Source organism: Thunnus albacares, chromosome 8 (assembly GCF_914725855.1).
Source record: "Thunnus albacares chromosome 8, fThuAlb1.1, whole genome shotgun sequence".
Lineage (NCBI taxonomy): Eukaryota > Metazoa > Chordata > Actinopteri > Scombriformes > Scombridae > Thunnus > Thunnus albacares.
The window spans coordinates 25232029-25247139 of record NC_058113.1 but is presented as its reverse complement, the minus strand read 5'-3'; the positions used below and the strand labels follow the sequence as shown (position 1 = coordinate 25247139).

Below are 15111 nucleotides of genomic sequence, written 5' to 3'. Positions count from 1 at the left end.
TGAAAAGAGCAACAATTCTTTATTGTTATTAATAACATTAAAGGTATTTGAACAATTCATAGAGCCCAAAAAATTTACAGATCCTTCCTGCAGAGCAAAGATAAATACTGTACTTGTACATTCTGACATGAATATTCAACATCTGTATAAACCACTGTATTTACAAGCATTCATTTTCCAAAAGCGGTAAAGTAACCTCTTGCTCCAGATGTTTTTGTTGTTCGATGAGCTGTGTATTTTTTCTATTTGTTTCCAACTTTGGATGTTTATATAAAGCTGGTGCTAGTCTGTATTTCTCTTATTCTCAACTTACTAAAAAAAAAAGTTAGAATGTCTCCTAATACTTTCCAACTTCCCTATCTTGTCTGCAGCATTCTCCCCAAGCCCATTTGTTCCCAATAAGCTATAAGTCTTTGGTAAAGGTCACAAATATATAAGTTTAATTTTCTAAAAGGCCAAATAATTTTCGAACAGGGTAGTTTTTAGAAAACATTACTCAGACAAGAGTAAATAGTGCATTAGTTTGGGGAACTATTTGCAGTGGAGGATTAATACACATTTGGTGGCTAGTGAGTATTTACAGCACGATGACTGTCTATGTTGGACTCAAAATAAACTACAGTGCTCATGTTTATCGTAATAAGGGAACATGTCATCCTGTTCAACAGTGTGACTCGTTGATGAGTTTTTAATACTTTTGGACAACAATGGAGGTTTATGGCACAGAGATATAAGATATATCAGGTTTGGGCTACACAGACAACATTTGTTTGAAACATTAATTCATAATTGGTTGTATTTGTTGACAATAAGAGCAATACAGAATATCAGTGGTTTTATCCTTTAAATTTCATATAGATTCTGGGTACACTTGATAATTAATGGCAATGATATCAATCAGTACAACTTAAATAATCAACTTTACAAGCACATCCCTGAGTTTAAAAACTAAAAACAATATAAAACCAATAAATACATAATATGTTAAAGTAATAATGACATTCCATCATTTTTAATGTGCTGTCCATGACCCAGCGCAGACAGTAAATTGTTACACTATGCTTTTTCAGCAGAAAGCGTGGCAGCTCAGGTCTTTGTGCTGACCTCATTCATGCACGGGTGTGATTATTTTCCAACTCATTTAAGTCACATAAAAGCATTTAATTAATAAGCGCCCATCCATTCGTGGGGTCCCCTTCATAGTTAGCTGAGCATTGCTTTCGAGCTCCACTGAGGCGAATCCCCTTAATTGAGAAGTGTCATGAGAGGCATCTGTAAACAGAATGCACAAAATAAATAGTTCCATGTACATCAAGACCACCCCTACAGCTAATTTCTTCTTTCATAATTGTCACCGTTCCCAGGGGCTAAGTCCATCTTGTGCAGGGTCTCTTCTCATTTACCATCTGTCACTATTAGATCTTCTTAAATGTCAAATATATTCATACAAACACCTCAAGTGCATTTGGCCAAGGTAGTGTTGTTCAGTTTTGATGATGAATGGATGAGGGGATGTAAGCTTGGTCAGGAGCTATGGATCACTGAACTTGTCTGCTCTGAGGAGGCTCTTGGCAAAGTTTGATGCATGACCAGTGCTCCCAAAGTCAAAATACAACAATACTACATGAGGGTCTGGGAAACAGCGTGTGTGTGTGTGTGTGTTTGGAGAGGAGGGTTGCTGATGGGGAAACATTTTGTATGAAAACCCTTTCATATATTTTACTTAATTTAATACATTTCTCATGACAGCATCTTAAAAAGGGTAAATTAAGTCTCGTACTTCAAGAGATTTTGTCTTTTGTTTCTAAGAAAGTAGGACTTTCTTCAATAAAGTTAGGTTTTATCATCCCGATGGGAGATGTGTTCATTTCTATTATTAAAAAAAACTGACTTTAGTACTGAGATACCAGGTTATGACAGCTTGAGTGCAGAACCTTGTGCAGTCAGTCTTGCTTGGTGGTTTATTGGATCACGTCTGTCAGCTGTTTGTTTGTGTCAGTGGATACGGGACAGTTGTAGAGTGTAGTCTGCTGACATCTGTCATCATCTTGGTCTCCCTCTGTGAGCCTGTTGCTGGAGAGACACAACAAGCCCTTCATTGCCAACATGTCATGCAGAAGAAGAAGCAGAACCTCTGACACACAATGCTACTTCTAAAAACTGCCACTGTGTCACAAACACTCAAGACTAAATACGTTTTCATGGCATCCAGAGGACTGTCAATCGTAAAAATGCAACATTCCCTTAAAGCTGCTGTCAAGCTTCCTTCAAGAACAGACACAACCACAAACTATGAAGTAGACAGCGCAGGTAGAAGTGGGTCTATAACGCTGTACACAAGTACAGCATGGAAGTATGACATGATATGACAGCTCTAAGTACAATCGGAGAGAGCCATGTGCCGGAAATCTGTACTATCAATAAACATATGGCATCTGTTGGCAGTTTCAAACTATCATGCTGTGTCTCACTCACCTGCCCTGAGTGGGTGAAGTGGGCAGTGTTCCCATGACCTCGGGCATGGGCATGGGCATGGGCATGCCGGTGTGCAGTGGCATGCACGTGGCCATTACCAGGATGGTGATGACGGTTGACGGGCATTGTGGCAGCATGGCGCTGCACATTGGACCGCTGTTGTACTTGTAGGTGTCGTTGAGCCACGGGTATGTTAACAGGGGGTCTGGGGGGCTGAGGGCCCCTAGTTGGGGATTTGTGCTGGGTGCGCTCTTTGGGGAGGGTTCGGAACTGTGCAAGGGGGATAACAGGAGGCAGAGTTGGTGGGTGCTGAGCTCCAGCAGCAGGAGCTTGAGCCTGCTGTCCAGGGTGAAGCAGGGCAGCCTGAGTCTGTTGTGTCCGGTTCTGAAATATTTGAGCCCTGTCCGTGTGTGCTTTAAGTGTAGCCCGGGTTAAGTTACTAGGATTAGGCTGGGCAGATGGGTGCAGGACTGGAGCAGTGCCTCCTTGGCGAGGATGACTGGCACCATGTATGACAGGCTGTGTCTGTGTGCCTAGACCTTGTGGTGTTTTTTGGATCGGTGCTGCTCTGTGTTGCTGGGCCATGTGTGCCTGTGGAAGGTGATTAGGATCAGCCAAAGCTCTTGTATCTGCACCCTGTTGTGTCGTGGGTCCTTGTGACACAGCAGAGCGGCCAACAGAGGCCTGCTGGCTCATGAGAGGCAGTGCCTGAGGGTTACTGCTGTGTGTGGCTTCCTGCCTGTGGGCAGTCTGGCTACCAGGCGGACCTCTGATGTCTTGCTGAGCACGCTCTCTTTGTGTGTGGGGGCTTCTATGTGTGTGGTTATCAGGCTCAAGCTGTGGCACTCTAAGAGTGTATGGGCTTCCTAGATCGGCTGAGCGGTTCCTCGTCTGTCTGTCCAGTGTTAGTGTATCTTGTCTGGTTGGAGGTCTGCTCCGGGAAGTGGTTTGGCTTTGAGTTTGAGGCTGAGATCTGTTAGCCTCATGCACAGGAGGATAGTAAGTATAGTCTGTGGTGGAAGAGGTGAATTCAGGTGATGTCTGTCCTCTTTGAAGCGTGCCGCTGGGATATGCTGGTGTCCCTCTGAGGCGATCCCATGGCATCTGTCGACGGGAGGAGTTGGCAGCTGCATCATGTCTCTGTGAGTTTCTATCAGACCTGTTATGATGCTCTGGATCCTGCTGGTAGGTCTGTGTGTTCGCATTTCGCTGAGCGGTGTTGTTAATGTTATAGTGTGTGTATCCCGTCGGGATTGGTTCAGCCTGAGCTCGATGACCTGTGTCTATGTGGTTATTCGGCCGGGTGTCACTCGGATAGGACTGCCCACTTTGCATTCTAGGATTTGATTGCCCTGTTTGTGTCAGGTTTTGTTGGGTTTGTGAAGCATTATTATTGGCTGTAGCGGTAAAAGGAAATGAGCTGTCCTGCTGAGTCTGTTGGCCATTGGTTGGGTATGAGTTTAGATTGACATGAATGGTGGGCATTTGTGCATTGTTGTTTTGCTCTGCAGTTTGTGGCAGCGTGTTGAGGCTGACGTGGACTGCCGGTGGCTGGGCGCCGCCCTGGGCAGTGCCAGCCTGTATGAGAATGTTAGGGTTTTGCTGCTGTGTGTTTGTGAGCATGTTTGCGTTCTGAGCCTCAGTGTGTGTGAAAGCCGGGTTGTCAATGCCATTGTGTGGGTATGAATTGGTGTTCTGAATAGCATTGTGTAGGAGGCTATTTGTGTGGGTACGACCATTGTGTTGGTGCGTGTCAGAGTTATGCATGCCGTTCATCGGCAGTGTCTGTGGGTTGCCAGGGCTTTCACGCAGGCCTGTGTATAAGTGGTCAGGGTGGCGCGTGTGTGTGTTAAGGTGATAGAGAGGGGGGTGGAGACCTTGGCCCAATTCCCTTGCACCATTAGGTTGTGGATCAGAGGGCTTAATGGGAGCAGATGAAAAATGAAGGGAGGGAGAGAAGAGACAGCAAAACAAAGATAGAATTAGGGGGTTAATTTGTGAAAAGCCGTTTAGCACCATCACATGGACAAGCTAAAGACAAAATCAATAGTGAATCATATATAAACTTTACAGTGGCTTACTATAGGCCTGGGATTTGTATTGGTCTTCTGCACAACCACAGTATCCCTTTGTCTTGGCTGTTCTGTAATAATAGAAATAAAGAAATATCACTTCAGTGCAAGAAAACACACCAGAGCTCTTATGTAAAGGCTAGACTGACACAGACAGCATCAAAAAGCATTTTTCAAAGCGTGTCTTGGCAAAATAGAACTACGCTAAGAAATAAATAAAAAGTGGACAAACAAAATGTCCACAATCACATACACAGACTTACCCCTCCTCCTTCGCACAAGACAGAAGATGAGGAGCGCGATGATTATGATCAGCAGCAAACAGCCAATCACAATCCCCACCACTTCTCCTGCATTAAGACATATGTCTGAAATAGAAAGAATGCTGTCAAACTAGGAGAACTGATAACGATAATGAGTCTAGAGTTTAGACAGACTTGAGGAGGAAAAGAAAAAAGAAAGGAGAGGAGGAGAAGATTCTATAAAAGGATGACAAAGTAATAGCAGAGAAAGAGACAGAGGGGGAAAGAAATGAAAATAAAGGGAGAAGAGAGTGTGTATGTGTGTGTATGTGAAAGTCACTGAATGACTTTGACCACATTCTCACCAGATCAATCTCCCAGGACACATTCTGTCCCTCTCCTGTCGCAAAGACAGATACAGGAACCGAGTCCAAAACTAACCGTCATCATTATCAGTCACTGAGAGGTCAACGTCCACCATAACTCACCTACGATGGCCAAGTCTGTCCCCTGCTCCGAGGTGCCCCCAGTGATGCCGTTTCTGGCCGTGCAGACATATCGGCCGCTCTCATTAGACGAGAAAGTCTGAAGGCTGAGCACTCCGCTGTCTGGCTGGCCAGATGTGACTGGTTGCCCATCACGTTGCCATGAGAAGAGGGCAGGGGGCAGTGAGTCAGACAAACAGGTGAGACGCACCGTCCCTCCCGCCAAAACATCACCGCCTCCGACACAATTTTTTGGGGTTTCCTTGGTAAGTACAGGAGTGTCAGGGCCATCTGGTTTGGTGATGATCAGAGGACATTGTTATCAGCATCACAAACATTTGGTTCAAAAGTGCAACAAAGATTAATCTGTTTATTAATTTTGTAAATTCACCAAGTTAAAAGTAAGAAAAGTCTGGCTAAAGCACTTTGAACTTGTCACCATATCACTCAGCTAATGAAGAAGTGCACAGAGGACTTTCTGGTGGGATCATAATAGCAGCCACCTCTTGAATGAACATGTGTCTCAACAAGTCATGGTTACAGGTGAATCAGATTGGCAGGTGAGGGGCATTATGCATTCAAAATCTTGCACAGAGGCTAAAGAAAATACTGCATAATGAGGAGACACTTCCCAGACAAATTACTGCAGCCTGCTGTTCAACATAGTTTGTTAGTAAGACTAGAATTTGCATACTAACCTTTAAAGTTTACCTTGACTTTTATTTCAAGCTATATGCAGCAAAAAAAAGTAGTGCAACAGGTCTCTGAAGTGCTGAAGAGATAAGTTGTTGAACTGATTAGTAGATCAAAAAAAAAAAATTTTAAAAATCAAACAACAGCCTTTGATATTTGATTAATTCAGGTAGCGGCACAGATGGTGATCAATTTGATTAAAAATTCCAGCTCTTCAAATGTGAAAATATGCTGCTTTTTTTCTTCTTTTATATCATCGTAAATTAAATGTTTCTGGGTTTTGGATTGTTCCCCGGACAAAACACACCATTTGAAGATGACACTTCAGCTCCTTGAAAGGTGTGAGGGACATTTTCCAACACTAGTTTTATAAGCCTTAATTTAAAAGCAGGACTGCAAAATCCCCCCTGATTTTGACATGACATTGATTATTCACCCTACATGATTAAAATAAAGTCTGTTGTCTAGCACGAACACAGGAAGTGGTGACTCAAAACTAAAGTGCGTTACATGTCCGTCAGTGCATATATCTGTGGAATGAATAGTCTCAATGGAATTTACCAACACTCATGATCTGATGTGTGTTTCATTTCAGTAAAGAAACCTGTGTTATATGCTAGAAGACAGGGATGTTGTGGATATTGTAGTATGCCACTGGGGTGATGTTGGGAGTGTTGGGATAATACCGTGAGACTGTCACACCAGAATTAAGGCTATGATCAAGACAAATCACGAAGCTTATGGAGAAATGTCCTGTATCTGAGTGCAATTCAGCACACTGTATTCAGTGCAATGTGGATACGCAGATAAGCTACTGCTATTTGCAGTGGCTACAGCAGATTAGCTGCCACTTCAATCAGTGCACACTCACAGTAGACAGTGAAGCTCTGTGTGGCGGTGCGGGCACTGACAGGGTTGCTGACAGTACATGTGTACTCCCCGGTATCAGCCCGCCTGGCTGGGTTGATGACCAGCGAGCCACCTGAGATGGTGATCCTGGAGTTGGCGGTGATGGTTTCGCCTCCTTTACCCCACTGGACTGTAATCTCTGTCCCAGCCGTCCATGTACACCTCAGAGAGATATTTCTCCCCTCCACAGCCACTGAGGGTACAAACAGACTGACCCCGGCCACTGCATCTACAGAGACAGTAAAAAATAAAAGATTTCTGCAAAGAGCTGCAAAAGCAGAATTATCCAGAAAAGATTTCTAAAGGCACCATTAGCTAGAGAGCATCAGAGTGTGAGAGCGCTCACTTCAAAAGTTGGAGTGACAAAACAATAGAGTGCAGTTTTATGTTTCTGTTGGGAATAATTTGTAATCAAAGCAAGGGAGAGCCGAGAAGGGACAGGATTCAGATAGAGGCACAGATGTTGAATAAGAGGGCAGACGGTACGAGTGTTAGCTGAGATGCCTCTTGGCGGGCAGCCTAAGTTAAATAATTGGAGAGGGAGAAGAGGGGGCGTATGGACGGAGGAGGCTGTGACTAAGAGAGAACCGCGGCAGCAGCAACAGCAAACAAACAAAAACATTCAGACAACAACCAGATAGCTCTAATCACTCGCATTTTTGTTTCCGCTCGCCTGTGACTCAGCAGCAGCATTTTGTATTTTAGGATTTTATCTGGCTCTCATTTACTGAGTAAGTTATGAGTGAGTATGTAGGAGGTTGAGAGGCATGCTCAAGAACACGGCTGCTGCATGACATGAACTCGCTGTTGTGCATTTGGAGGATGTGACCTTTCAGCAATAATAGACTAGTGCTTTTAACAATTTGGTCACCCTGCCACCCCATTAGTGCCGGTGATAACAGGGATGAGAGAGACTGTACGTCATCCCTCCAGCGTGGGCTTATGACTCAAAATAAAGAGACACTCAGCTGTTCAGGTTCCATTACAATACTGTATGTAAATGAATGCAAATCCTGTATGTACTGTATGTAAATGTAACGCTACATTTAAACTGGTACAGTATCAAACATCTAAGAGCACGAGCGCTGCATATCAAATGAGTTTTAATTAGCATAAAGCCCTGAGCCACTAGCTTCATCCCCTCCTCATTTTTCATTAATTTTACCTCGCCTACTATGGGTCACTAATTTCATTATACCTCCCAGACTAATTCTCTTACTCCCCAAATCCTCCAGCTTCTCTCTTTACTCCCTTCTGTTCCTCCTTAACATTAGCGCTTCCTTGAAAACCTCCTTCTCCCACACACTCCAGTACCCCTCCTACTTTCCTTTACTTCCCCTTCTCCTCTTCTTCTCTGTTCAGTGAACTTACAGGCACACTTCTTTATTTCTTACCAAACACTCTCAGCTGTACTGATCTGGAGTTAGTAGACAGGCCTGTTGTAGCAGAGGGGATCACCTCCACCGTGTAGTTCCCTGCATCTCGGAGCTGAGCACCTCCAATTCGGAGCTGAGTGGCAGTGATAGAGACCCTCCCCTGGAACTGAGGCACCGGGTTAACCACTGCACTTCCTCCGGCAAACAATCCAAGGGTGATTCCTCCTTGGTACTGCCATGTCATGGATAGGACCTCAGGCACCGTCAGCACTGTGAACACTACATCAGTACCAGTTTGAACCAGCAACGGGTCTGTCTGGAACTCAATCTGTACAGGATCCTGCGCCAACACATTGGCAGAGAGGACTAAAAAGAAAATAAAAGGAGAGAAGCAGTGGTGCAAAGTAACTGTGAACATTTACTCAAGGACTGAAACACAATTTGAGCATCTTATACTTACAGTACTATTTAGCATTTTCATTCCATGCAACTTTATACTTCTATTCCACTACATTACAGAAAGAAATACTGTACTTTTTACTCTAATTTACTACCTGCAGTAAAGTTGCCACATACTTTGTAGGGCTGCAACTAACAATTATTTTCGTAATTGATTAATCTGTTGATTATTTTCTAAACTAATCGATTAGTTGTTTTATATATAAAGTGTCAGATAATGATCAAAAATGTTGATCACCACTTCCCAAAGCCCAAGATGCAACCTCAAATGTCTTGTTTTGACCTGACCACCCCACAGACATACAGTTTACTATCATAGAAGACTAAAAAACAAAAAATATTTAAAAAAAAAAAAAATCAATTACCAAAATTGTTAATTTTCTGTCAGTCGACTAATCAATGAATCTACTAAATTTTGCAGCTCTAATATTTTGCATAAAAAGTATATGATGAGCTTATAAAATACAGTGTATTGTTAAAGATCAAACAAGTGGTTCCAAGGTCTGTTTGGCTTGTGAATCCTTACAATAAAGTGTCTACTTGGGGCCCCTTTATTGTCACTTTTCAGATGTTTATGAGCTTTTAGCAAAGTAATTTCCCTCTCTAAATTTCTCAGATGGTTTTACTTAAATGACTGTTACCCAAAGAGGTCAAATAATCTAATATTTGACAAAAAAGCAAAGATAAGAGGATCATTTTTCAAAAATGAACAGAATGTTTTTTCTTCTTTCCTGCCCCATTAATAACTTTTCTGACTTTCTACTTTCAAATAAAGCCGGTCAGACGCCATAGACTTCCTACATGCACATTTATCTTCTTACCATTAGATGTTTTTGCCTGTAGGCCTCTCATTGTACAGATGAGGTGAATGGATGTTTGAATATGTTATGCAAATGTGCATCTACGTCAAGTTCAAATCAAAGTAGCTTGACGTAAGTTAAAGAAAATTATTCATATGAATTCTAAGTATCAAAACGGTAATAAAAGATTATCAAACTAAGAAGCGTGCGGTTGAAAAACTGTTTCTCTGCGGCATCTCTTTCCTTTGTCGCACCTGGTTCAGTTAACCTCTTGCTGCACCACAAGCACACTATGTCTTAGCTGGTATCAGTCTCAGCCGATCAACCACGGCCAAAATATGCTTAAAAAAAATGGCCCCAGCAGTAACAAATACAGTATATTCAGGATCACAACCCATCTGCTTTATCTTGTGAAGCTTTATGGGCCCAACACTTGGTTGGAAACCACTGGATTAAACTACCTGACTGTATATGAAGTAACTAAAACCAGCTACAACTGCAGCTTCCAGGATGATGCATCAGAATTAACAATCTAATAATTTTATACATAATATGTAAAGTGCAGGGTCTACTAATACTTCTGTACATTTTCTTCAGTAATATTTTGAAAGCAGAACTTTTACTTGCAATTGAGTATTTTTACGTAACGTATTGGTACTTTTACTTAAGAGAAGGATCTGAATACTTCCTTTTACCACTGCAGAGAACAAAATCTATACATGCACACTGACTTGGCTCAGGGGGTAAAAACCCATTAGTAAGATACACACTCCTTTGTCCCTTGTAGATTTCACGCCATGTTTTCTGGATTGTGAGTGATCCAAAGCTAAACATCTATTTTGTGTTTTTGTTAGCTTGTCTTAACGTAAGCCGCGCCGAAATATTTGCTGTCTCTCTTCTCAAGAATCCTTGGTGCATAGGCAATCTTTCAAAAACACTTGTGTAAAGAATCCTTGATTTTACACATTCAGGCATTTCTCTGTTGTATACTGTTTGTCCGTTTGTACTCTGTATGTGAGTGGAGATGGAAAGAAATTGTTCTCCAACACTTTGTTTTTGTGTTTGGCTGCCAGTCCCTCTTGTTTGTGTTGGTATTACAGATCCAGGCAGGGAAACCCAGGCTGAATTTTCAATGCCCTTTTTACTGGCGTATAAAGCTACCACGCAAGAATGCTCTGGCCAATGAATTATAGTGAATCAAATCAATATGGTCCTGATCAGTCTCGCTGGACTGCCTTCACACAATTTTCACAGGGGAGCAGAGTATAAAATGACAAGAGCCAACAGCGAGATGGATTGCATTCAGCTTCTCACACTGAGTTGTTAAAGACAACAACAGTGTTTCAGTGCCCGATTAAAAATATCAGCAGCCTTGTTGCTTTTTTTTCAACAGAGACACAAAGATAAAGAGTCATGAATCAGAAGGGAGGAAACACCCATGGGTGACTCAGAACAGTATTGATGTGTTCATGGCGACGTGTTGGATTGTTTTTACAATGTCGCAAAAGCAATTCAAATAGCTCCAGATATGATGGTAAGAGTCCGAATTTATTGAGTTACAATGAATTTATGAGTATATAACTGATATATAACTATGTAAGTGATTTAGTCACAGACATGCTTGGAATAAGCAATAGCAGAGAGCCAAGAAGTCATGTCAGCAACTGTTGTAAATCTGAACTGAATCCAAAACCATAAATATTACAGCCCGTTCTCACTCCCAACTCATCACATACTGACGCTTGGTCAGGATCACTTGGCGTCACATTTTAACACACTGGGTACACCTTTAGCGTCATTTTTCTGTAGAACTGTGTCTGAAATAGACACCGTGAGACCAATGATATCTATGTAAAGAGATTAATTTCCATAATTGGAGGTGGTGGGTTGGATGAATGGATAGATAAATAGAAGGCAAAAACTGGACTTTGCTGCAGGAGACGACTGTTCCCTTCCCTTCCACCCGCACTTTTTAAACCACGAGTTGGGACAGTTTTTAACCAAAACCATGCTGTCTCCCTAACCCTACCCAAGTGGTTTTTGTGCTTAACCAGACCTTAAGTACAGCGTTGTCACACCGTAAAATATTATTCTTTTTTAAACAGTGACTTCCATGATGCTGCACTCTAAGTTTCTGTAGGCGGGTCTCATGGGTGTAACTGTTCATTCCCTCTATTTATTCCAAACCAACCACCGTTTCTGGAAATGTAAAAGAAATATTATGCACGCTTAAAGAACGTTTGCCAGAATCCTATCCACCAAACCGCAGGCGTTTAGAACGGAAAAAGCAAAAGCATTTATGAATTGTGTAGGTTGAGTCACAATTTCGCAATATCAATTTCCAATAGACAGCAGCAAAATGAATATTTAATTATATGAAAATGTTGCTGATTATTACTTTAATTATTATCTTTCATGCATGAACAACAAGCCTTAGTTAATGAACAAATTAAAATATAATTTACATTCCCGGTGCTAATTTTCTTTGCTCGTCTTGCTACTAATAACAAAAGTAGATCTTTGTTGCTTGATCTTTTTCATCTTTATTCACCCAACACTGAAATCTAAAATTCTGGATGGGAGACTTTGATACAATAATAGATACCCTACTTCTTTCACAGCCATTATGCAAGGTCTTCAAAGACACTTTGAGGATAAGGCTGGTATTCTTCTATATTTTTGTTCGATGTCGACACATGCAATGAAAAGACCGTCTCTCAATACTTAATTTAGATCTCTTTCAGCTCAAGGCTAATCTCTCAAGAGTCCACCATAAAATCACATCTGTATGTGATGTTGTTGTCATTGAGTTAATGTGACATTCCTACTTAATGTGTGAAATTTAGCCTCAAGCCCACTGGCTCCTAATGAAGACGTCATTAAAAACAAGTCACAAATACATAGTTTCATTCTTTCAGCTGGTTATTGTTTTTAGCAAATGTTACAAACAGAAGTAAACTGCATTTGTTGGGGGACTATTTTCAGCTGTGGAGTAATACACATTAAGTGTTCTAGTGAGATTTAACAGTAGCAGAACAGTAGATTTAGGATTGATGCAAAATAAACTACAGTGGCTGTCATGAGAAAAAATGTCACCCAGAGCAACACTGTGGCTCCTGGATGTGTTTTTAATCATTTTGGGGAAACAAAGGAGGTCTATGGCACACAGGAATAAGCTATATCAGGCTTTGGCTGCTCAGATAATACTTGTTAGTAGGATCAATTCATTGTTAGATTTGGTGTTTGCATGGGATTTGATGATAGCAAGAAAAATGCAGTATGTCAACAGATTTATCCTTTAAATTATGCATGTGCCAATAACCAGACCCCAGTGACACAAGAATATCTTACACCCACATTACAGGCTTTCTCCCTCAATTTATCTTTCTAAAGCTTTCAGTTAAGAAGGGATGAAGGGAGCTTTGAAAATTCATATTTATGTTGCCTTTAACAGATTTTTTTTTTAAAAATCTTTTGATATTATAAAGTCTATGATCTTGTCTGTTTTTATTCAAACACATTCATTCACATTCATATTGACTATTTTGTGATGAATGCAAGCTAGTTTGGGTCACGTGTACTTTCCCACACAATAGCGAAGTATCAGTATTGGTAGTAGACCTATTGTTCATGCATGAATAACAACCATACAGTAAAAACAGTGAAATCGCCCATCCCCATCTGCAAAATACCAAGTGTCATGCATGAATAGAAAGAATAGCCTCCCAGTCACTCTGAATAAGCATGAGAGCTCAGATGTAGAAGCCTGGGAGGAGTCCGTGAAGGCATCACGTCACTCAGTAGTCAGTGCACAGATGGGAATGCGGCCGCGCAGGTTTAAGAGCAGTTAAGACGAGCCTTCTGCTTGAAATGCAATTGTTTCATAAACGTGCTTTGAATACCACAGCTTCTCTTCCCGGACCTGTTTTTTCCCCCCACAGTACAGACTTTACGCATACTCTTTAGAGGCTCTTGTGAGCTGTATGAACCGTTTGAACATTACTGTCGGAGCAAGAGGAGAGGAAACTGTCAGTGCAAATTGTTTTACCTGCCAGTGACAGACTGATAAGGAGCAAAGGTTGTCTCATGTCGTCAGTCAGGCCGCTCTGCAGAGAGATTAAACTCTTTTAATATACACAATTACTTCTTCTGTTAAGTCTGACAATTTTTTACACAGTTTTGAAAGCAGAATTTCTCCAACACAAAAGAGAATACCTGTTATTAGCTATTATATAGCACGCCATTCAATTCAGTTAATACCTGATTAAAAAAACAAACATAAACACTCTCTCCTGAGCAGTGATAAAGAGTTAGCTGTTTAAAACTCACCAACGTACTTCGCCCCTGCCTTCGTGATCATTTTTGTACTGGAATAAGACTCAGTATCAGTTTGTTTTGCTAACTAATGTGTGTTCTTCCTGTTTATCCACTATTACCTGACAGGGACACACCTGTTCTCTTAAAGGGCCAGCAGCCCAGTATTTTCAATAGGCCGATACCGTGTGGGTAAGTCACTATTGGTCAAGTTCAATGATAACATATATATATATATATAGACGGGTGATAAATTAAAGGGAAAAACCAGTACAGGCCTGAATGCTGCACTCTTGTACTCACTTATTTAACAGATGTCATGATGACCTTCATCCTTATGAATTATGCCTGATGAAGGTCTGAGAACCAAAACGTGGTTAATAAAGTGAGAACAAGTGATGGATAGATTATTTCCTTTCCAAGTCAAGAATTTTTGATCCTACGCACCTGTCACTAAGACCTGATGGTGTGCAAGAACTTTTCTGATATTGCAACCTAAATTTAGTGGAATAAAAAAAGTACAATTTTCCATTTCCATTTAAGCACAGTACTTAGTTTCCACCACTATACTACCTTTTTCCTTGGGGAAGTGTTTTCACTTTTATGAAACTCATATATAAACACACTGACAGCAGTTATGCAGAGACAATATCACTTTCCAGAGACGATATACGCACATACACATTTTATTTTTTCAGAATGGTTTCCCATTTGACATTCATGATGTTGCTACGTTACATGGCAGCAGTGATCTGGTGAAGCAGTTGATAAAATTATATGGAGGTAATAATATCTTTATACAGTCTATTCTTCGCTTAATTTGTTCACATATGCAATGATATGGATTAATGTGAACCAAAACCAATATACATAAAGGGTTTTGCATATGGAGCCAGAAGCATTTGATGATGTCTGCTGAAGAAACAGAGGCTAAGGCAGAAGGCAAAGCGTCCATGCTTTTTCGGCTGATGTATTAGTGCCACCCGCTGGTTAATTCCAGATAATAGCACTCCTCTGCAGATAAAGAACTTAGTGCGAGCCACAGCTGTGAATCCCCTGATTATTCATAAACTCTGTGAAAATACAAATGGATTTATAATCAGTTTTGAATCACTCGTTATATCGGTGCCCCAGGATGCTTTTTCTGTAGTGAGCAACTGCAGAGCTAGCCCCTGAATAAGTGATGTCATTATGTTTCACTGCTCTGGTAGCGTACAAGAGGTGTGTGGTTGACAAAACAATCTCATCTCAAGGTCTATTTAGTAGCTGTTCTGACAAGATTTCTT

The 15111-nt window shown here is 41.2% G+C and overlaps 1 protein-coding gene across 1 annotated transcript; it reads right to left on the bottom strand.

The window, feature by feature from the left end:
• Positions 1-13933, bottom strand: si:dkeyp-97a10.3. The gene is made up of 9 exons (XM_044360453.1): positions 13841-13933; positions 13560-13617; positions 8271-8618; positions 6839-7105; positions 5278-5565; positions 4811-4915; positions 4557-4618; positions 2476-4395; positions 1-2073 (listed from the first exon to the last, which is right to left on the bottom strand). The coding sequence occupies exons 2-9, from the start codon at positions 13597-13599 to the stop codon at positions 2044-2046; spliced, it is 3060 nt and encodes a 1019-aa protein (XP_044216388.1). The 5' UTR covers positions 13600-13617; positions 13841-13933; the 3' UTR covers positions 1-2043.
• Positions 13934-15111: the final 1178 nt, after the last annotated feature.

Excerpts from the sequence above, each read along its gene's own strand:
- si:dkeyp-97a10.3 (XM_044360453.1), bottom strand. The coding sequence starts at position 13,599 with ATGAGACAACCTTTGCTCCTTATCAGTCTGTCACTGGCAG. Across the intron at positions 8,619-13,559 it reads TATCAGTCTGTCACTGGCAG|TCCTCTCTGCCAATGTGTTG; the intron begins GTAAAACAATTT and ends TTTTCTTTTTAG. Across the intron at positions 2,074-2,475 it reads ACTTCACCCACTCAGGGCAG|CAACAGGCTCACAGAGGGAG; the intron begins GTGAGTGAGACA and ends GTGTCTCTCCAG.